Source organism: Bos grunniens, chromosome 15 (genome assembly GCF_055505025.1).
Source record: "Bos grunniens cultivar Pamir isolate PY7600 chromosome 15, Bosgru_T2T1.0, whole genome shotgun sequence".
Lineage (NCBI taxonomy): Eukaryota > Metazoa > Chordata > Mammalia > Artiodactyla > Bovidae > Bos > Bos grunniens.
The window spans coordinates 53305169-53328877 of NC_141179.1; the positions used below are offsets into that span (position 1 = coordinate 53305169).

Sequence of the window (23709 nt, forward strand, 5' to 3'; positions counted from 1 at the left end):
TGCGAAGACTCCTGTCCTGAGGGGAGGCTGGGCAGATTCAAGTGGAGACGCAACCTCTCCCTTCCTCTCACCTCTCTAGAGCACAGGCTTCTCTCTGCAGCTTCTCAGGTGGGCAGGAAAGGGAGGGCACCTCTGAGGATTCAGGAGACAAAGTATCACCTGCTCTCAAGAGGGGAGGGAAGGATACAGGCTGGACATCAAGAGGAATTTTCTGGAGCATCAGAGGTTCAGCATCATCTAGATATCAAGAGTCTAGAACAGTGTTGTAGGGGACCAACGGGCACCAGTGCACCCAGGGAATGTTCCCTGGGGCCACCGTGGTGCTGTTGGTGTCCCTATTCGCCAGGGTGTGGCTTCTTAGACTTGGCTGCCCCGAGCCAACCAACCCCACTTCACCGAGTGCCTGGATGACACCCTGAGATGAGGATGAGATAGTCCCCTGGGTCAAAGGGGAGGCTGACCCTCCCACCCTCTGGCCTCTGTTCCCAGAGGGAAGCTGGACTCTGGTCTCTGGGATGAGGCACATACAGATGCCAGTGAGGGTGGAGACTGAGGCTGGGTCTGAGCTTCCCAGGTGAGGTAATGGACACCCATCTCAGTGCTGGCCCCTGGGGTAATAGGCACTGGTCACCTCCAGACCACGCCTGCCACCCCAATTTCCTGCTTGCTGGAAGGTAAGAAAAAGGAATGGCTCTGGCCCCAGTCTCTTCACTTGATCCTTGGGGATACTGAAGCCACCTCCCAAAAGGGAGATGAGCTGAGGACCAGCTAGGGGTGCGTCTGATATGGTTGACCCTGAGGACCCCCCTCTCACCTGGAAGCTTTCCTGGCTCTAAAACCTACTCTTGAGCTGAAGGTAGGCCGAGGCTGCTGGCAGGGTGGGAGCTAGAGGACAAGGTGGGGCTCTGGGTGGCCAATGAGGACAGTTCTGAGCTTGACCTCTTCTCACTCTGCTGCCCCTCCTCCGTGGGCTAGAATGGTGGGTGCCTCGGCCCAGGTCTCCGCCTCCCACCTGCTCCTGGAGCCGAGTCCCTGGACAAAGTCCCCTTCCTGTCCAGGAGGAACTGCTGTGACAGAGCCCAGGAACATCGTCCCCGACCACACCTGACACAGCTTTCTGCCCCCACAGGGGAGGGAGGTTCTGTGGAGGCCCGGGGTACAGTCTGGCGGAGAGGGCCCCAGAGTGTTAGTTATAGCCAGGGCACTTAGCCTCTTTGGGCCTCAAGGATTCTCCCCACTTGAGGAAGCTGAATACTTGGGAGGCTGGTAGGGCGTGGACGGCAGGAGCCAGGCCCTAGGAGGAACAGTTGCCGCGATGACCAGGGAGGAAACCCAGGCCTGGACCAGGACAGTGGCTTTGCCCAGAAGGGAGATTAGAGATGTTTTGGACATAAATAAAGCTGATAGCACGTGACGACGACATGGATGGAGACCACATTATCACCCTCAGCCATCCTTCTGGGCCCACAGACCGCTTAGCCCTGTTAAGTGGATGTAGGCACTGCCTCCTCCAGGGTGGGCAGGAGAACTTGGGGCTTGGTACCTGTGCTTTGGAGCCAGACCAAGTGTAAGTTCCAGCTCTGCCCCTCACTAGCTCTGTAACCTTGGCCAAGGTACTCGCCCTCCTCAGCTGCTCCCCCTCCCAAGGCCAGGGCTACCCACAGGGCTCACCTCCTGTCCTGCCGTGAGGATTGCCAGTCACCAAGCATAAAGCACAGCACCGGCCACACGGTGGGCACTCGGCAGATGCAGCCTCCATCATTCACGGCTTCCCTGCACTCCTGTATCACACACCTTAGCCCCGGCCCCTGACCCGGAGATGCAGCGTATCTGTAGGTATCGCTTGACTGGTGAAAAAAAGTTTAGAATCAACTTGGGAGAAGCCCAGGGGACACTCACCAACCCAACAGGTGTCTGTGTCTCCCTCTCCCAAGAACCACCAGTCTGGTCACTCCAGACTTTTTTTTTTTGGAAACTTTTTTAATAGTTATTCAATGTTCTACAGCTTACAGTAAATATCATAGTTACAAATTCTTGGCTTCAATCTTTCAGAGTGATCACTATCTGATCTTCAAAACAAAACGGAACAAAAACCCAAAAGAATCCAAAACAACAGAACAAAACCAGATTTACACTTCATACACACAAGCGAGGCCGCGGGGCTTTCCACTCTTTACACTCCAGGCTGTGTTTTGAAAACACCTATAAGTTCTTTGCTCAAACTACTTGGAAGACACCGGTCAAAGGTTTATTATTATTATTTTAAATGTTTTTCTTTTTAAAATGTGAGTTCCAATAAAATTTAAAAACTAGATTCCAACCTGTAGATTAAAACGAATTAAAAAATACAAAATCATATACAACGCTCTCTCACAGGGATGGTACATGCCACGAGAACAAGTTTCTCTGTTGTGTGATATGAACAGGGATGCAGATGCCTTTTAGTCAGGAGACAGGGACAGGCCCTTGGGCCTTTAAAGGTCATGACAGACAACGCCACGTTGCTAGAGGCCTGGCCTTACCTCCCCTTGGGTAAGGAAGAGCTGCACTCCCACCATAGATCCAGACAAGCTGGCTGACCCGAGAAGGTGGTCTCTGGCCAGTCCCACTCTTTCCCTGACTGTCAGGCACAAGGAGGAAGGCTGGAGCCTGGAGATGCTGGTCTTGCTGGGGTCAGGCCCAAAGATGACTTCACCCTTTTGAGACCTATGGGCTGGTACTTATCAGCAAAGCTGTTATATGTGTTCTCTTCAAAAAAGGAAAATAGCCCCTCTACCAGGAGCTGGACTGGGTACAGGGCCTCACTGCCACAGCAAGAAGACCCAGGGACTATGGATGCAGCCACAGGGAAGCAAGCGTTCTAGTTTCCCTTTCTGGCTTTGTGGCAGCCAGCCCCAATCACCTGGCTACTGGGCTGGACTCAACAGCACACAAGGTAGAAAATACCCATTGGAGAAAGTGAGGGAGTGAGACCCAAGTCTGGCTCAGGCAAGATTGGTTATGGAATGTTGAAACTGGCCTGCCAGGAAATTTAAAGGCCAGGCCCTAGAACCATGTAATGCCTAATTTCAGAAACAGGTTTTCTAGAGGGGACGTGGACAGGTAAAGGACAAATCCTGCCACCAACCTGGCACACCCAAAGGAGGCTGAGCTCTCTCAGGCTCAGCTGTGGAACCCGATGTTAGCCTGGCTGGGTCTCCACTCTGATCCAGCTTTTGGAGGGAAGTCTAGCCTGGATTCTCCTGGGGCTGGACACTGGCATGGAGCCTGCCCCTCCACTGCCCAACCTGCCCCCTCTGGATTCCCAAGCTTGGCAATCAGCTGGGGACCACATGCCCTACAGTGCTGTGGAATACAGGGTGAAAAGCAGAGCTTCCACATGTACTTTGAACTGCAATTGAGGAGCAAATACCATGGTGACATCTCAGTGACTGATCCAGCCACAGTGCTGTGACCAAGACCTGTGCCCTCTAGGCCTCCCTCTCGCCTCCCTCAGAGCAGAGCTGAGGGTCTGACATGCAGGGCTCCAGGCCTGATTCAGCCAGTGCCTCTCTGGACCTCTGGCTGAGTCCTGTCTGCACAGTGAGGACATCAGAACTCTGTGACCAAAGGATCTGCACTACTCCTATGCTCCATGTGATTCATTTCTGAAGGGTACTTGGAACAAAGCCAGCCTCTCTGAAGACACACTCCCAGATCTCTGGAACACTTTGGGTGGCCAAGGGTAAGAGTTGGGATGAGGTGGAAGGACTGCACAGTGTCTCTCTAGATCCTGGTCCTCACTCTTGGGAAAAACAAACCCAGGGTCTGGATTCAGGTGTACTTTTGAGCATTCAGGGCTACATCAAGTCCCCTGGAAGTGCCAACTCACTGGGTCTGGATAGTGGGCCTGCTCTCCAGGGTCAGAAAGCAAGGGTACACAGGCTTCCTAAGGACATAGGTCTTTCAATGGACAGGTGCCTGGGGCTGCCCCTGAACACGTCTTCAGTCCTAGGCATCATGACCCCAAAGTGCTTTGCTCAAGTTAGGCCTCTTATTGCAAATTCCTGTCCTTCGAGTGCTGCCAGCTGGAACTGCCTCTGGGTTTCCAGGGCTCCTCATAAAAATCTGCTCAGCAGGGAAGACTGACTTCCCAGGTTTCCCTGGAGCGTTCCTCTGTTTAGGGGCAGACAGGTAGCCCATCCCTTCTGCATGCTGGCCACCAAGGCCTGCAGGTGTCAGCAGAAAGAGCAGAGGATTTGAAGAGTTCAAATCTTGGCTCTTTCTCTCATGAGCTATGTGACCTTTGGCAAGTCTCTTAAGCTTTCAGAGACTTAGTTTTTTCTATCTATAAAATGGGAATTTTGGCAATCAATATCAAAGTACTTCGTATACAGACAATAAACTGGACAGGTGAGTGTCCTTTTTCAATATATAGGGAGGGGGATATTCACTTTACAGTCACTGCCAGGAGAGAGAGAGGAAGAGCAGCAACTGTCTTGTCTTGCAGGGAAGAAAGGAAATCAATTTTTCCAAAATGTGGCAGAAAGATTAAATTTCAGGCTCTTACCACTTGGGGGCACTCCAGCTTCCAGACTCCAGCTTCCTGGGCCCCAGGCTAAGGAGAGGGAGGCAGGTACAAGTGGGGAAAGCCGTGAGGGTTGGCTGGTGACTGGAACCACCTGTACCCCTAACCCTGCCCACCAAGCTTGTAGCACTGGTGAGAAGCAGTGGAACGGGGTGGAGAGGGCTTTGCTGGTGCCATGCTGCAGCTCGAATGTCATGTGGGTGCACCCCTTGTCCTCTCTGGCTTGCTGGACTTCCTAAAATGACAGGGCCCCTCAAGCTCTGACCTTCTGTCCAGCTTGACCACTGGGCCATCCAGTAACTGTGGATGATGCTCATGGTACCTCCTGATGGATGCCCGTGATCCCACGTGTGCTCATCCTACCACAGGCACACGACTGCCTCGTTCTCCTGGGCTCAGTTCCTTTGCAATGACTCCCCAAGCTTGGCCAGGCTTGTGGATCTCCGTCAAAGCAAGAGGGTGAGGCCAGCTGAACTGGGGCTCCGGTGCTCAGCCCGCAAAAGGGGTGCTATGCCTGGGTTCTTCCAGACCCCAGCCTTTCCACACCTTGTTTTTGCCTTGGGGTCTGTCCTTGATCTTGAATTACATACAAGGGCCAGGAGAGGGTGCACAGCATCGCGTTTCAGTCCACAAGCCTGTGTGCGGATTCAGACTGGAGGGAAAGAGACCGCAGACTAAGATTCAAATGGCTCTGCCACTTACGAGCAAGTCACTCTGCTTTTCCAAGTCTCAGTTTCCTCATGGATCAAATGAGAGAATCATCTGTTTCACGGGGTTAAGCCAGATGATGGATATGAAATTGCTTTGTGAAAAACTGAGGTACTAGATGTTGGTTTTTACATACTGGTACAGAATGAACAAAGGTAAAAAGGTAATTCCTAGATCTCCTTTCCCCTCCTCTGGTTCTGCCCCAGCCTATCTGGAGGCAGCAGGGTTCAGGGGAGCCTTTTGGGGTGCCAGCATTCTGCTCACTTTGGGGCAAGTTCCCTTTCCTGCTATTAAATAGGACCAGTTTCTTCATTTGTCAAATGGGTGAAATAACTCTGACCTTGTCTTTCCCTCAGGGTCAGTAAATTAAAGGCTGTGAAGTGCTCTGAAGTCTATGCAGCACCTGACAAATGCAAATGTTTCCTATTATTATTATAATCATTATTATTATTTTGGCATTTTCTAAACATGTATGACATAATCTAAAACAACCTTCACCCACCCTTATACAACCAGAGAGTAGGAGGAGGTATTTGCCCAAAAAAAGAAGAAAAAAAAGGATTAACACTGGAAAACTTTCTATTGTTTTAAAACAAAACCTTTTCAGCACCCCTGAGCAGACCATTTAGAACAGCGGGGCTTTTCCTTACTGGTCCTGCATTTCCCAGGTCGAGGATGCTGCTGGGCTGTGCACCCCTGGGAACAGCCAGATAGCCTCTGAGGTCCTCCTGGCCCAGGGGTTTCCTGATTATTTCCTCCTTTAGGGAGACATGGGAGGTAGGGGTAGGGATATATCCACGTATGCATGAATTTAAAATGAAAAGAGTTATTTAGAAGTTCTAAATGTCATCAATGATCCCATTTTGTACAGTAAAATGTTCCTGTGCATGCCACCCCACCCCCCCACCCCCCGCCACCAACCATCCCCAAAGGGGCTGCTAACCCCTCCAAGTGCCGGGTGCAGGGGGGGCAGTGTTAGACAGCTGGGCTCCTGGCTGAGACCAATGGGGCCTCCTGACCCAGGGGTCCCTCTTCTCCCCAGAGAGCCCATGTTTCCTCCTCTCCTCTCAGGATGAGGGGCTACTGTCTTAACAGCATGGACTCCTTTTCAGCCAGTCCACCTGCTCCTCCAAGGGCTGGAGTCAGGTATAGGATGAGAGGTCCACATGTCTTCACAGAATTTCCAAATGCTATTTCCTCATTTGCAATTTCTGTTCCCGCCACCTGCCCCTATGTGACCTCGGCCAAGTCTTCAACCTCTGCCTTTGAAATCCATGGAGGAAAAGAGCAGAAACAAAAGCCCAGAGACTGTTCCAGAGCTCACCAGGTGTGGGCACTGCTGGCTTCATTTTTACAAAGCCAAGCCAATCCATCCCTAGGTAAATTTTTGTGGACAGCATGCCCCAGGCAGGAAGGTTGCATTTAATGCTAATTTACTGCAAGGTCTAGGGAAGTCCTTTCCTCTTCTCTGGGCCTCAGCTTCCTTATCTGTCAAATAGGGGAATGGATGAGATGATTGCTAAGGTCCCTTCAGTTCCATGAGTCGATGAAATGTTTATTGCTATTGTTTCTCCTTCACTATCCTGACCTCCAGAGCCACCAGCACCCACCTGGAATGTGGTTCCTTCACTTTGGCCATGAATGGCACAAGGTAACCAAGAACTTAGCCTGTCTGCCAGCGCCATGGACAGACGGGTGAGCCCTGGCTCTGGGAAGGACAAAGGGAAGGGAGAGAAATGCCACAGGTTTCCACTCTACTGAGGAGCAAGCTCCTCACCAGAGTGGATCCATGAAGGCTCAGAGGCCAAGGTCTAGAGTACACTGGGCACTTGGCCTCCGAGGCTTTGGGGGGCTAGGATCCCACCGTCCTGCAGCTGCTTGGCAGGTCTGAGGTCAAAAATCACCTTCTGAGGAAGTGCCAGGTCAGTTAACATCACTGTGCAAATTAGAGGGTCCAGGCCCAGACAATTCGGCCAGAGACCTTACAAGCCAAAGCCAGCAGGCAAGGGCCTCTCAACTCTCTTCCCTCTGCCTTCCCACAGTGCGCCCCTCCCCCCACCCTCCCTCAAGTTCTCCCAAAGAAAAAATCTGGTTTTCCCAGGTTCTCATCTGGGGTATTATTAAGCTGCTATGAACGCTCCTACCTAATCAGGTGGTTTTGTTCTTGGTCTGTTGCGATGGTTCTCAGAAATATCAGAAGATATTTCATTTGTGTCAGGATACAGCAGTGTCTTAAACTAATCCTGCTTGAGAAAAATCGAAAAAGAAACCATCCCTCAGAGATGTGGCTTGCTTAACAGTTCTGAGTTCCTACCCTGGACCCAAGGGTCACATCCACTATGCTCTTCAAAGGAAATTGCACCTTCAGCAGAACCACTGCAACAGACCCCACTCTCTGCCTGCCGCTAGACTAGGCTCCCAGGACTGAATGCTTGGGGAAGGAAAGGAGCAGAGAGGATGTGCCTGGTCAGGTAGGAGAAGGGTGGAGCTGCGAGGGCAGCGGCTCAGAGGGGGACAGTGGGGAGAGGCAGGAGATTAGAAAAAGCAGCTTTTACAAAAACCAAAAATAAAAACCAAAACCGTTAAAGATGCATAAAGTGACCCTTGCACTTCCGTTGTCTCTTCTTGCAAATAGAGGTGGTGCTGCTAGGGAGCTGCTCCAGCACCTGTGAAAGACTTGAGTAGTTGCATACAATGTGTGACTCCAGGTCTAGGAGAGGAAGGGGAAAGCCATTAGTGACAGCGGTATTCCTGAGGCCCTTGGGGAACTCCTGGACACCCTCCCCTCATGCTGAGAGCCCTAAATGGATTCGTCTGTGTCTTCCCAGTGGAGCGGCCCATTTCCCATCCAGTGCCAAGAGCTCTGGAGGAGGCAGCAAGGGAGATAAGGAGGCATGGCAGTGATTTTCAGTGACATCCCTGGAGCTCTACAGGTCACTGGCACTGCCTTAGGATTTGCAGAGGACAGGGGGAGCCTGGTGGTGAGGGTGACCTAGGGCTTCTGCCTGGCCCCAGTCAGAGCCAACATCTGATTGAGATAAAAGTTCATTGGAAGGATAGGCCCACAGTTAGAAGTAGTCTGAAGACCATACAGTAAAGAGCACAAAATTTAGTACTAGAGGACTGGAGTTCAAGTCCCAGGTTAGTTTTTACTAGTTAAGTGATACTAAACTATATCTGTAAAATAGAGCAATGATCCTTACTTCACAGAGTTACTGTGCGGATCATGAGATAACGTATGTAAAGTATCTAGAATATATAGAAAATGACAGCTATCATGAAGAGTGATATTGCTGAAGCTGCAGCAGGAAAACAACTAGTAACTGTCACCTAACCCCTGTTGACACCTGTGCTGCAGGCCAAGCCAGGGGCTCTGAGACAGCTCTGAGAGTTGGTCACCCTCCCACCTCCCACCCGGTCCTCACTCACTTGGATGGACGCAGGCTTTACCAGTGCGGGGGCACATAGCTGTACGCAGGGGTCCCTTGGGCCCTGTATGTTGGCATGGAGACAGGGTGTGCCCCGATCGCGGTGTGCTGGGGTGCAGTCAGCAGGGTACCTGAGCATCCGGAAGGAGAAGAGGAAACCTGATGAGGCCGTCCACATGCTGGGACAAGGAGGAAGAGCCGTGATCTTTCACAGCTGCTCCCCGCCTGCTCATGAGCTGCCGCCCGCCCCTCCCCACCTTGCCAGGAGCCGTCTCCTGAGGGGAAACCTTCCTGATGCTCCAAGACAGCCAGTCTCCAGTGGCCTCCTTTCACTCTTCTCCGTGCGCTCCTCTCACTGCACGTCACACTGAGGTGTCTGCTGCTTTATGTGGCGCTGGTCGTCCCACTAACCTAGCTGTTCCTAAGGGTAGGCCTCTGGTTTGGTCTATCGGTATTTGGTCCCCAGGACCCAAACAATAAGGCTGGCACCCAGCAGATCTGCATCAGCTTGCTGACCTGATCTGGGGAGTGAGAGGCCTCAATGCTTACATTAGGGGCAGAGGAAAATCCCAACTCCCACGTCCTGCCCACTCAAGCCCTTGTACTCTCTTTCCCCAGAAGATGACCTCGCTGATTCTCTGAAAATTGGGTCTCTCAAGGTTATCCAGAGCCCTCTTGTCTTCTCATGCTCTTCTTTTAATGCCAACTCATCCAAAGACTTCCCCAAACCTGCTCTTCCTCTGGTGTCTCTCCCTAACTCCATCCTCAGGGCTTCTAGAGTAAGCCAGAAATGGAGAAGGGGTCCTCCTGGACTCCTGTTTCTTCCAAGACTCGCAATTAATTACCAGACAGGTCCTGAAGCTCCTGCCTGCTAAAGAACATTGCCCTGTGCCCTCCTGTTTGGGACTCTGCTGCTAGCAGAGTCCTAGCATCATTATCTCTCCTCTAAAGCACAGCTTTCCCCCCATATCTCCCCAACCTAGCTGTCTCCACCTTGCAGTCAGAGAGAATGATTAGACAAACCCTATCTCTCCCGTGCTTAAACCTCTTTGCTAGCTCCCTGTTACCTACGTATTCGAGACTCTCCACCACTTTATCTCTGACAACTGCTCCAGCCACCCTTCCAACTCCATGCTCTCATTTTCTAAGCGATTTACACCATGTCCATTCTGTGAATGTGCTTTACTCATGTTCTCTCCCCTGGACTGCCCTTCCCTCTTTCATCTCTCTGATTAGCCTCTGTTCACCTTTTAAGGCCTAGCTCACTACATCCTCCATGGTGAAATCTTCCACAGCCCTGTGGAGAGAGTTAGAGGGTCCCTAGAACTCCCAGGCACAGGATTCTTCATGTTATGCTACAGTCGATTCCATGACTGTGTTTTCCACTGTCATGAGTTCCTGGAGGAAGGGAATGGACACTGACATAGATGCTGCCCTTACCTGCTGACATCGCCATGGTGGTGCCGGCCACCATTCCCATGGCCACGCCGTTGGTCCTGGGAGCTGCGACAGGCGCCGGGTAGATGGCAGAGGGAATGCTGTTGGGCTGGACGACCGTGGTGTGGTGGATGACATGGGGCTGGGCAGCATACACCGGCTGTGTATAGTAAGCTCCCTGGGGGAAGAGGGGCTTTTGTCACACCGGCTTTTGGAGAGGTGGGGAGAGAGGGGAGGGGAGCCTGTCTCAAACCCTAAGGGATGGTGTCTGAGGATCTCTGGCCCAGGGACACAAGGTCTGAGGCTCTGCTCGTGGAAGCACCGTGCTGGTGTGAATGCTTCCATTTTACATACTGGAAAAATGTCCTAAATGCAGAGCACTTCCCCAAATGTCTCTTACTATGTATTTCCTTTTAGGCAAGAAGGTTGACGATGGAGACAATGGTCTGAGGTGACATCCCACTGCCTGGATCACATGACTGCTTTCTGCCATCACAGCCCTCAGGTCTGCTGATCTCTGGGCAGAGTAGACACAGGGCCTGGATCATCTTAATCCAGAGCTTCTCAAATGCTTCTACTAAATAATAACAAGAGCCTCTGACTGTGGACTGAGGTAGAGTGAGGGTGTGTATAGGCTGTAAGGTTACTGCTTCAGTGACACAAGAATGACAGCTGATCAGAGCCACAAACTCTCTTTTCTTCCCCCTCCACCCCACCCACCCAGGCTGGTGGCTCCTTTACCTGCAGAAGAGGTGGACCCAGGCTTCTACATGTACTTACCTGGGCATACAGATTCTGCTGGGGGTAGGCACTTCTGATTGGATACATGGCCGTCTGGTAGGGGTTGGGTGAAGGGGAGTAGGGGGGCGGAGCAGTATTACTCTGGGTCGGTGGGACCTTGTATGGTGTCCCCGCAGTATATCCTGTACCAAGGCAATAAGAGAGACTTCCAATTAGTTGGCAGAACAGCATCGCTGGGAGGCAGCAGGTCCCAGTCACGACTCCCCAGACAAGCATGGGCTGAATCCAGGCTGGAAACACAGATGAGAACAGACAGAGTACAGGGCTCTGCCCAGAGAGCCCTGGCCCCAGAGGCAGCTCCCTCAGTCCTGGTGCATAGGGCTGCATGTGTGGCATCTTTTATTTCTCTGTGTCTCAGGGCTCTGAGGCTGGGACCAGATGATCTCTTAAGGGGCCCTTGAAACTCGGACAGTCTAGGATTCTGAAACCTGTACCATGAGACAGGCAGGTACATGTGGATGGGAGACCCTCAATCTGCTTGCTCTATACTGCACTCTTTCTTCTTGCTTTTAAATCTCTTCACTCAGTACCCTGGGGCATCTGCTGCTGCTGCTTCTGTCTTGCTTTCTCCCTTACTCTCTCTTTCCTCCTTATATCTCTCTCCCTTTATGAACTGCTCTCCACCATACTCCTCTTCTTCCCTGTCAAGTTTTAAGGTGGAAACCTCATACAAAACACCATTCAGAGATCCTCCTTTTCTGAGATGCTGAAAAACTTTGCTCTACATGGCTTGCTTTTCCTCCCCTCCTGGGGCTTGGGGGAGGGCCACCGCTGCTTGAAAGACTGAAGTCAGGATAAAAAAGATTCACATCGACCTGGAACCCAGGCCACGTCTGGTCAGCAGGGTGGACAGAAGCTGGGGAGGGAGGCTGAGAAGTCAGGCTCCGAGAAGTTCACAATCAGCCATTCACACAAACTATGCTGCCTTTGAATTTCTGGAAAAGAGAGTCAGATCCTAAGTTCACAGGAAAAACCTGAAACATAAATCACTTAGGAACAAAGGCTATGTCCTTAGAGATTCACAAAATGGAATGATTCTATGGAAACTGAGCGATCATCAGGTAGCCCCACTCTCCGAGTTGAAGGGACAGTGCCAGGGGACCTTGGCTTTGGATCTCCAATGGGGTGTTGTTGGAGATTCTTCCCTGTGGTCCTCCATCCTGACTTGGTCTGGCTGACACATCACGAAACCTCTCTTGGCTTTAGGTCTTTTGCCCACAAGACGCTCAACAAGGACCCATTCAGTAACACGGAGCTGTTTTTATAAGGAACTGGAGGCAGAGTAAAAAGGGTGCTTTACTGGAAGAGAAGGGGTCCAGGCTTCAGTCCAGGCTTTCCTCCAATTTGGTGTAACTACTGCCAAGTCTCTGGGCCTTAGTTTCTTATATTGTAAAATCAGAAGGCTAAGAATGAAGATCTCTTCCTGAACTAAAATCCCATTGTTTTAAAGACACTGATTCTCTTCTACCCTAACCCCCATTTAAAGCAGGCTGCCACACAGTCACAAATCTCACTCAGGTCACACCACAGCCTGGGCATACCCTGATGAAATACTCAGGAGGATGTGAAAGCGACTGTGCAGTTACCACACAAGGCACTGCCAAAAGGTGCCCTGTCCTCTTCCCTGGAATCATGCCGTTTATCTTTCCACCTGGAGATTCATAGTTTGTTCTGTGAAAAACTGGAGAAACTGATTTTGTGGTCAAACATGCTTGGGAAATAAGTAGCAATGAGGATGGAGTAGAGAAAAATACATTAATGAGAAGAGAGCATTGGTAAGAATTAGAAACTAACTGGAAGTGGAGATGTGAGTCAGTTGAGGAAGAAGTCTACAGCAGATTCCTCCAAGAGTCTAGACCATACAGCTAATCATGAAATGTGGTCCCGGGAGAAGCAGATACTGTGGGGGAAGTCAAGGAGCGTAGGTTTGCACATGTCTAGGAGCCGTTTGAGCTGTACTTCAACCAGAGACAGTTTACTTGTCTGTAGAAAAAGGGGATTCTCAAGATGGGCACGTCCCAAGAACATGAAGTATGATGCTAAGGGAGCCTAACTGCTATTCTGCCCCCTCCCCCCAATGAAGGAGAAGGTGGGAGAGAAAGGGAGAGAAGACGGGAGGAGGGAGAGGAGGAGGAGAAATATAAAATAAGAGAGAAATCGGTTTTATTCCATGACAGAGACAAGTTTTAAAGCAATAGGATGAACTGTGAATCTCAAAGGATAGGCATATGCAGGAGACTATTTCCAGATTTACCACAGGATCTTTTATTCATACTATTTACATTTGAAACATGCAAACCACAATTTTTGTGTGTGTGACTGCAGCTTGTTTTAGTAAATCAAGTTTTACTGTAACACAGCCATGCCCATTCATTTACATACTGACTATGGCTGCTTTACTGGCTGAATGGTAGTTATGTCAGAGACCATAAGGCCTGAAAAGTCTAAAATATTTATTATCTGCCCCTTTACAGGAAAAGCCTGTTAACTCCTGACTTAAAGAAATAAGATGCTATGGGGAGCCCTGCCAGAATGGAAAGCACCCCTCTTCCATGCAGGAGGGCAGGACACCCCCGAATCCTAAGAATCCCTATCTCTGAAAGCTATATAGCATAGGGTTATAGTGATGAGCAATCTGGAGCCAGACTGACTGCCTGGGTCCAAACCCCAGCTCTCCTACTTAACAGCTGTAGAATACATCAGTTTCGTCATCTACAAAATGGGGACGATAATAATATCACTTACTTCATAGAGTTATAGTGATGAATACATGAATAAGTGCAAAGCCCTTAGAAGAAAGCCTGACACAATAAGAATAGTTCATATAGGTTACCTATTATTCCTTTCTCTCTCCCTGTATAGAGAGACAGTAAGCTTCCTGTCCTGGGAAGTGTACAGAGACTGGTCTGAAAGATGACAGTAGACAGGAAGCTAAACCATAACTTTCATGGTGGGATCCAACTTGGAACACAGACTTCAGGATTCTAGAATTTTTAAATTTAATGGTTTAAAATGCCATGGTTTTAAGATTCTTTAAAGTTAACACGCCAGTGGTGCTAGACTCTCCTTTATGTTTCCAGAGAAGGTGTGCTCAAGTTCTATCCTCTGGGAAGCCTGCACGCACCTTCTGTGTCACAAGGACAACCACATCTCACAAAGTGTTGAGACTGTCCCTCTGAGGGAAATCAAGAGGCGCCCAGAGACTGCAGTAGAATTTGGTTTCTACACCTAAGAATAACCTTGTCTGAGAGTGTTTCCTTTCTTCATGTTATGAAATAGACACACATGAACTCAGAATACAAATCAGTTTAGCCAAAACACACTTGGTGGCCAAAATGATGATGCTGGAGAAGAAGGCCTTGCCTATTTGTCCAGAGAGGTTGAGAAGGGAGAAGCAGAACTGCAGAGCTAGAAGATATCTTAGAGATCATCAAGACCAGCACAAACGTTTCACAGATAAGACGACGAGAGCAAGTGAGTGACTGCTCACGAGCACCCAGGACTCGGTGCTCCCTCCTCTAACTACAGTCCCCAAGTCCTGGGCTCGTCAGTGAGTCAGGTCAATTCTTATCTTAAGGAATACGTTCATTGGACTAGATAATATCAGAAGATCTTTCCAGTGCTGATACTCTAAGCTGTGAGTATTTCAGTGAGACTTTTATGAGAAAATCCTTGCAGAGGACATTCCGTAACTGACTGATGGTCCTATCCACACCCTTGAGGATCAATGGAAATTCCCCTGGGCTACCTCAAGTATCACAGAATTCAGGGTTTATTACTTTATGCACCTAAATTAAAGGGGAAAAAAAAAAGCTGTTGGACTCGATACAAACAAAACAAAACCAAGTCAAAACAAAGACTCATTGATTTTGCTCAAATGAACTTAGACTCATCTCTTGAGGCCTGGGTCTCCTGAAAAGAGTCCTACCTAAGTCTGAAGGTTACAGAACTAGGACTTTGGAATGCTACACCTTAAGGACATTAGAGACTTGAATTCAATCCTCTCCAATTCAGGTGAAGAATCTAGAGCCCAGGGGAGCAGCAACTTTTCCAAAACTGCACAGCACATCAATGCAGAGCTGGGCCCAGAGATCAGGGCTTACCATGCCCTGGGCAGAGTTCCTTTTTTGATCATATGTCTGTCTGTGTAGTCCAATCTTGGACATCTGGTATATTGGCCTTTGTATCCCCATTTCATTAAAGGCGATATTGTGAGAGAAAAAGGGAATTCAATCACTCGCAGTCCCAGCCCTGTCTTTTGAAAAAGGCTTTGTTTATGGTACCCTATTCTTTCTCTCGGGTTCCTAACCATAATTTTAAACTCCATCAAATAGGGTAATAAAGAGAGTGTGTATATTAGCAAGATAAACCCTTTTTAGCCCTCTCTTTAATCCTTCTGCACTGTCATAATTCTTTTTCAGCAGGACAGCCCCTACCACTTTCAAATGCATTGATGCTCACATCAAGGATGCCTTTTAGACTAATCGGTTTATTGACTATCAGATTTATATGTCTGGACAAAGCTCTATGTATGAGACTTGCCTTGACCCCCAAGTCTCCTTGTTGGCAGCTGAACAAGAGAGTGCTGAATAAGTAGGAGGGAGACCTAATTACAAACAGGCTTAGCAAGTGTTAGTGAAATTAAACTGAATTTTTCAAAGGGTCCTGAGTTTTCTCTGGTATTAGAAGCCACAAAATCTGTGTACTGGGAGAAACCCTGGGGGGATATGGGAGGACCAGTCAATCCTACCACTATCTATAAATTATAAGAAAGGGGGTACGCCTTGGCCCTTTCTAGTGACTGTGAGAGCCTGTGAGAGGACAGTGGGCTATAGCTACTGGGCAGTTCGGTGGAACTTCAGGAAGAGGTTAACATGGTGAAAGGCAAGGCCTTCTAATACAGATACTTCCCTGCTGTGGAAAAGACTGTCTCTGGAGGGAATGAATACGCCACACTTGGAGATGTGTGAACAAAGGCTAGTTGGCAGCTGGCAAGAAGGCCCCTGACAGGGTGGAGGATATTGGGTATACAGCGCCAAGATGACCTAGTCTAGTCTCATTTTACCTTTAGAAAAAATAAGGTCCAAAGCATGGGAATTATTCAAGGTTACACAGAACCAAGTCCACAATCCAAGTCTTTTGGTCTTCCACTCCAGGCCTCTTTCCACTACACTGCAGTAGGTGTGTCTGTATGCATGTACCTCCATATGTGTGGATAGAAGAGATGTATTATATGCCCGCACATGTATCATATCATAGGTTATCTGGAAAAACTCCCTACTGCTATTGTCTCTCTCTTAAAAAACAGTAAAATTAATCTCAAGAAAAAAGTCCGTAATAGAAACTTATCCTAGGTGAAACCTTTCTCCAGTTGTGCTGCATTGGGCATATTACCTTTCTGAGCTTCAGCTTTCAAAATAGAATAAAAATCCACCCAAACAGGACTATCGTGTAGATTAAATGAGAGGGTGATCATGAAAGCATATTCTTCAAAAGGTGAGAGTTATGTTGTATAAACTATGTTGACACGAAGGGGCAATGATAACTAAGGAGAAAACAATATTTTAATGAAAAACTTTAAATACAACATATTCTTCTAATTTACTTACTTAATAGAGTAATACTTCATTGAACCCCAGACCATGGGCCTAGTCTGCAACATCCCTCTGAGGGTCTGACCAGCCCATGTTGGCACAACTTAAGAGATAGGCGCTTACCACACGCAAAGCCAGCTATTTCTCTTTTGGACAGCTCCAAGAAAGCATGAAGATTTTCCTTACACAGAGTCAAAATGCCACTCGGTAATTTCTGAACACTGGCCCTCATTTTACCTAGTGGAGTCATTTTGTGTTAAAAATCAGAGGTGAAAGTGAAACCATCGGTCACTCCACTGAGCCTCGAGTGAACGGGACCCATCTGACCAGCCAGACCAGTTTCCGGCCTCCACTAGGACCCCTGCACTTACGTTGCTTCCATGGTGTAGCTTTCATGCAAGGGGCAGTATTTCTCAAGCAAGGGGCAATTTTGTACAACATAGCCACCTCCCAACTAAGAATTATCTGCTCCTGATGTCCACGGTGCTGAGGCTGAAAATCCTTGTGCTAGCTGGAGGAGGCCCCTCTGTCCAAAAGTCCACAAGCCTTTAAACTGCCCTTTGTCTTTTCCCCTGAAATGCAGTAACAGTCCTTCCCTCATCAAACTTCTTGGCAGATGAGTACTTCCTTCTCTCTCCCTCTCTGCTTTGTGTCTCCTCAAAGTGGGGTGCATGATTAAAGAGGATGACCTTTCCCTGTATGCTGCTGCTGCCAAGTCACTTCAGCCGTGTCCGATTCTGTGCGACCCCACAGACGGCAGCCCACCACGCTCCTGTATGAGGAGGGCCAATTTTTCAGTGGGTTGGAGAGAGAACCTCTTAAAACATTGTCTTACAAATGTCAGTTTTAAAAGTTCCCTTTCCTTTCTTCCTAAGAGACAAATCAGTCCCAACCAAGGGGAACAAGGAAAGGAGGAGACAGGCTGTATTTACTGAAAGCCGCAGAGGATGCTTGGTAAGTTCGGTTCTCGGTCCCGGTGTCCACTGGGAGGTGGAAGGTGCCTTCAGTGCCACAGGAAGACGAGTTCTGTGGCCAGGCCTGTTTCATCAGCAGAGTTGCTTAAGGGAAGACACAAGAATGGCATTAGGCAGAAATAAGAAGTGGGCACCACCAATCACAGACACAAAGCAAGGGTCTTGGGCTGGACGGAAACATATAACCCAAGGGGCCCCATTCAGACACACAGGATGGTTCAGCCTTTCTGAGATGGGTGAGTGGTTGGGAGGAGTGCTGAAATGAGCTTCTAAATGATTTGAAGCTGAGGAAATCTGACCTTACACTAATCAGGAGAGTTGGGATTTTCTACCCACTACTAAAAGCATGACAATGCTTATGAATACCACCTTCCACTGTCTGGCATTCTGGCCTAAGGCTCTGAGATATACCTTAGCCACTTCCTTGTTAATGTGTAGCAACTCGGAACCTTTGACTGCCTATTGGGCCAGATCAACTGAGTACTCCTTTTTCATGCCTGAAATCTCAGCTGGAGGTGTATTTAACAACCGCTTTCAGAGAGACCCCAGAATGCTCATTACCACCTGACGTGAACTTTGCTGGACTGCCATTTCTTGTAAAGGGACTGAGCTTTGGCAGCTTGGAAGGCACAGGCTGTCCAGTGGGACTCTCCCTGCAAACTCCTTCTCCTGTGCACCTAGCGGGGACCAGGCAGAAAGGCCTCTGGCACACCCTTTGTACCTCCTGCCACAGTGCTCCACCTGAGACATGGCCTCATGAATTAGAGACGAAATCTTCTGGGCCATCAAGAAAGCAACTGTCAACCTTAGAGTAGATGTGAAATAGAGATGAAGCCCAGTTTGAAAGAAATCTGCAGAGACTTTCCAGGCTGACTCAAAGCTCAGCTTGAGAAATTTGAAGGCTGATGCTTCCTATGTTCTAGAAGTGGGGAGTGACTCAAAAAACTTACCTTCATGTGTCCTGTAGGGAAGGTAAGGAAATACAGTTTCAAAGGAGGGGGATGTCTAATGTTTTAGGTATCTCCCTTGATCTATTTTCAAACACTAGAGAAGAAATATTCCTGACCCAAATTTCTACTTAGGACTAAAAAATGATTTTAGCAGTATCTTTTCCACTCAAATAAGGTCTTGGGAGTCATGGATATGGGGTGTTTTAAAGTATATTAGTATTGGCAACAGTTGGATATACTTGAAACATTTTAACAAGGGGCTGAGGTAGACAGGGTAGTAAGAGCAGCAAATTTGCCTATACTCTCTCATTCCATCAGGACAAGGATAGTCCACTCCAGACAAATTCCCATAAACCCCTCTGCCTGTCCAGGTAACTGGAAACGCCTCTGTCCTTCAGTCGTCAAAGTACTGTGGCCAGAGGAGGAGGTCAAAGACTCTGCTGTTTTAGCTGAACCAAGGAAAAGAGTGTAGCTGTTCTGGGCTGACTCTGAGCTTGCATCAATGGCCCACAATATATACAACAGATGCTGAGAAATGAGAAGGAAATCATGGGCAGGGAAGTGACACTAAAAGGAGAATTCTGGTAGAAGAAATGGAGATCCAGCAGAATTCCATGCAGAGTCCAGGGCCTTTGCTGGACATTAGATCATGACTCTGCAGACAACAAAGGAGGAGGGCAGTCAATTTTAAACAATTACCTTGAGTTTCTTTGCCTGAGGGGTGGGGATGGGGGGAGTGGTGGGGATTAATAAAGGAACCAATTAGTGTTGAAAAATCCTATTAAGATGGCTCCAAGTTTAGAACCTGCCACTCCACTTGGCTGGAAAGCCCTGACCACCTAAATCAACTCCCTAAAAAAGTAAAACATTCACTCTAAGAAGTCAGATAGAGCAAGCCCAGGCCCTCTAGACCCCACAGGAATCTACCAGAGGGCAGGAGCCTGAAGTCTGACTGTGGAGAATTTGGATGTCCTATTCTGGTCCAGTTTTTAACCCAAATGGTGCATACTTTACCATAATTTTAACCATAAACCAAAAGTTTGACATTAGCCTGAAGGACCATGTGACAATTAAAGTCCGTCAAAATCAACCAGAGAGCAACTGAGGCCTACACTGCACTCAGCACTGAGGGGAGTGCCACGGTGGACAGGAACACACGTGGGTCATGGGCACCGCACACAAGGTTATTTATGGTCTAGCTGGGGATGCAACACAGCCACACGCCAGCCAGAGAGTGAACAAGACAGCATCACGCACAGCAAAACAATGTTCCAGGCTAACCAGGAAAGAAGCAAGTGTGACTGTGCCTTTGATTTGTGTATTTCCCAACTGAGCCAGTGAACTAAACCATACATGTTTGTGAAGAAGTGGATATTTTGTTCTGGCTTCATTATAAAGAAAACAAAAACTAATATTTCTGTAGTTTTCTATATATATGAATATATAATAATCTATGTAACTAGATAAATATGAAGACTAAAACAACAAATAGCAGCTGTCAATCTGCTCTCCTCATTAGTTAGATATACCATATGATTCTCCTTGTCCATGTACAATTCTAAAGTAACCTGTAGCAATTCAGAACTCAGTTGTGGGATGAAGACAATCCAACTGACACTTTGAGAGGCATGGTAACAGAGAAGGCTGCTCTGACAGGCATGCCTGCTCCTGGTGCCATGAAAGGTACCAACTCCTAGAAATGATCTATATTTTGAATAAATACATGTGTATATATTTGTCAAATATTATTGAGGTGCATGTTTGAGACTGGCGAAACTTTATGGAGTGCTATATATATACTATTCCTCAATTTACAAAAAGAGAGAGAGAACCCAGTCACAGCATGCTGCCCATGTCCAAGTGCTGGGTTGTTCACATCCCTGGACACGGGGCCCTCACGCCCTCTGACACTTGAACAATCTGTTAAGCACACTTACAAGGAGGAGAGGCAGCAAGGGACCATCATCCTGAACAATGCAGTGTGTCAGGAAATCTGAGTTCTGGCCTGGGCTGTGCCACTTGTTAGCTGTGGGACCTTGGGCAAGTCACGACACCTTTCTAAACTTCAGATTTTTGTCTCACAATACGACAATAAATAACCACTACTTGATCGCTTGACAGCACTGATTGTGAGGATCAAAAATCAAGTATCTGGTCTCACAGTTTCTGATTCTGGGGCTTGCCCACTCCTCCACTCACAGATGTGGCAGCTCCATGGAAGCTCTCATCACCTCCTCCCTGAATTACTGCAACTGCTTCCTCTCTCTGTTTTTAGACCTGCTAACTCCAATCTCCAAGCTGCAAGCAGAGTGATATTTCTAAGACCTATATCTAATCACAAAACCTTCTTTCTTAAAAACATCCCATGGTCCTCCACTACCTAACGCCTTGTGTGGCACTTAAGGCCCCTCAAGATCTAGTCCTATGATCTCTCTAGATTCTTTTTGTTCTCGCTCTCAACCCTACATGTCAGCCACACAAATCGCTCACCATTCCAAGACTATGCCAAGAAGCATCACTTCTCTGTATTTTTGCTCACACTGCTCACTCTTCCTGGCATATCTTTCCCCAAATGCCACCTGGTAGGCATTTATTAATCCATCAACCATGAACTGAAGACTTGCCTCCACTATGAGGTCCTTTTCTCCCCCCCAATTCTTGACCATACTTCTCTCATGTGCCCCATTTGGTTCACTATCCCAGTTCCTGTGTTTCTTAGAAGTTCCCTGCTGGTTTGTCTATCTCCCCTGTTAAACTGTGAGCTCCTTGAAAACAAGAACACTGTCTTACTGACCTCTGCAGCTTCAAAGGGCTCCCAGCTTAGGGTCCGGAACAGAACCATCTGTGAAGAGAAGAGCTCCATACTACTCTTAATATTTAGATGCTACAACTGGAAGGGAAAGGAAGCAGGAGTGCTTCTCTCACTTTCTATGGAGCCTTCTGTTCAAGTTCATATATTCTGAGGCAAACAAAAATGATTCCTCATAAACAATAAGAGAAACAGGTCTGTGACTAGCAAAAATGAAATAATAAGATTTTAAGAGGGCCCTCTATTAGCATTTAAAGGGACCTCAGAGATCATCTGGAATAAAACACTTAATGGCCTGGAGATACTAGCAAATTGCCCAAGATCACGCAGCCTACAGCAGCATAAAGGAGAGATTTTCATAGCTCATCTCCTAAAAGATGGGCCACACACAAATTCAATTTTCAACATCCAAATAATTCAAGGTTAAAAGTTGAGAAAGTGTGCAGAGACTTTACAAAAACATTGTCCTGAGCAGCCCAGGAAAGGGTGGTGAAAGCAACAAGTCCCCGCTATGGTCCCTTCCTGTCTATGACAAAAAAGGACCTAGTCAAGTTACACTGCTGGGACCCTCACAGGTGCCCAGGAGTTCCCCGTGGTGCCTTGGGGCTGGAGTCCACACTGCCCAGAGAATCCAGCTCTGGTCCCTGGTTTATTAGCACACTTGACCCTCACCTCTCACCATCTAGGAAAATGCCCCCAGATGAGCCAGAACTCAAGATCTGGGCTGAGGGAATAGATGCATCTAAAGTTAACCAGGTCTTTAAACATGTGAGGCTGCCAATGCAGATGGAAAAATCTGATCCTGGGGCAGACTGGTTTTTTGCGTTCTTACAGGCATAATCCAGGTATTCCTCCACAGGGGCTGCCACACAGCCAATAGAGGAGCCATGGAGGCCCAGGGATTTTTGTTCACTGGTTTGAATTCAGCAGTCACAGGGTGAAGGTTTCTGACCTAGGTCAGATGAGACCCCGGAGGTGAGGAAAGGGAGAGACGCCTTTTAGTGCCATGATCCTTCACTGCTGCCCTAGGGGACGGTTCATATGTGTCTCCAACCCATGATTTTGCACCATCAGACATGTTCCTGCATGCTTTAGGAACTGCTGCTGAGCCACCTGGGGGAGCCCAAGCCTAGGGGATGGGATTTGGGGAGGAAAGGAGAGGGGATCTACTGTTGTTACGAGATAACACATTCATAGGCCATAATACAGATGAGGAAAAATAGCTTTCCTACCATAAGCTGAATGCAGGAACTGAAACTCTGTTGGATAGAAATGTTAGTTGAAATTACCACTAAGAATCTGTGCAAAGTAGTACATATTGCAGTTACAAAAACAGACTTTATCTCAAAATAGCAGTTTCCCCCGGGCTACATAAGAAAACCGTAAACGCAAAGGGTACAAAGTACCTCCACCCTGGAGAGGGTGACAGACTTGCCATCCAGGAAAGCCCACTCACTGGGGAGGGGTACCCTTTGGATGCCACGACATCTTCCAGGAAGCTGACCCAGAGCTGCCTGGAAGTGCATATGTCCAAGTTCCTGCCTGCTCTTTGCTTGTTTATGCTAAGAATAAATTTCAGTTCTCCCAAGCATTGCAGAGGGACTTCACACACGACAGAGGCAGTATGTGCTGGATAAAAAGCTAAAGGTTTAGGGACAAAACCACCATCTTTGGTCTCTGAAGAGCTCTCTATAGTGCTGGAGGGCTAGGACCAATGCAGGGGCACTTTATTCCCTGAAACCTCTGGGAGAGTGTGCTGCTGTAGAAGGGGCAGACTGTGGGCAGTCAGACTGGCTTTGAATCTGAGCTCCACTGCTCTTTAGCTGTGCAACTTTGCACAAGTAATTTTACCTCTCTGAGCAAAACTGGAGACAAGAATCTCTAACTCACAAGACTGTAGGAAAAAAAAAATTTTGTGACAAGACCTGCATGGTGCCTGGATCATGGCAGATGTTCAGAAAACAAAAATTCCTTCCCCTTCCCAGGTTCACCATATGCACAATGGGAACAATGTATCTAGTCTAGAAGGCTGCTATGAAATCAAGTGCGACAACAGATGACAATGATTTATAAAGATTTTTTTGTGAGGAGGTATTTCATTTTTATCTATGTTAGTTATTCTGTTTTTCCTTTCGCTTCATTTTCAAGTCAGATTACCATTAATATGACACATCCTTTGGTCTCTAGATTCTGAAAACAAGTCTCTGCTGGCTACACCTCCTGCGGGGCCAAATTTAAAGAAGAGCCCTCAAGTCGTTAGAGCTTGGAAAAAAGCTCCAAGTACCCAAGCTGCTTTCAAAACCAATGAAGGAGTGAAACATTGCCCTGCATTCTGGACAGATGACATTGTAGGGTACTCAGTACTGCTAAAAAAAAAGCTCTTTTTTGAAGCAACGTCTTTGTCTCCTTGAAGAAGCTGAGAGAAATTTCAACCTGATAGC

At 48.0% G+C, this 23709-nt stretch overlaps 1 protein-coding gene across 17 annotated transcripts in view; it reads right to left on the minus strand.

Annotated features, from left to right (window-relative positions):
• Positions 1-1959: 1959 nt before the first annotated feature.
• FAM168A (family with sequence similarity 168 member A) overlaps positions 1960-23709 on the minus strand; it is a 242229-nt gene continuing 220479 nt past the window's right edge. For 8 of the 17 annotated variants that reach the window (XM_086340700.1, XM_086340697.1, XM_086340693.1 and 5 more), the window contains 6 exons: positions 22501-22527; positions 17468-17593; positions 10921-11063; positions 10144-10318; positions 8705-8834; positions 7811-7985 (listed from right to left, as the gene is read on the minus strand). In XM_086340700.1, the coding sequence (XP_086196826.1) occupies positions 8722-8834; positions 10144-10318; positions 10921-11063; positions 17468-17593; positions 22501-22527 (584 nt within the window). In that variant the 3' untranslated portion in view covers positions 7811-7985; positions 8705-8721. Of the gene's footprint in view, positions 7986-8704; positions 8835-10143; positions 10319-10920; positions 11064-17467; positions 17594-22500; positions 22528-23709 lie in introns of all 17 variants that reach the window. The other 9 variants (XM_086340694.1, XM_086340692.1, XM_086340704.1 and 6 more) reach the window with 5 other exon arrangements.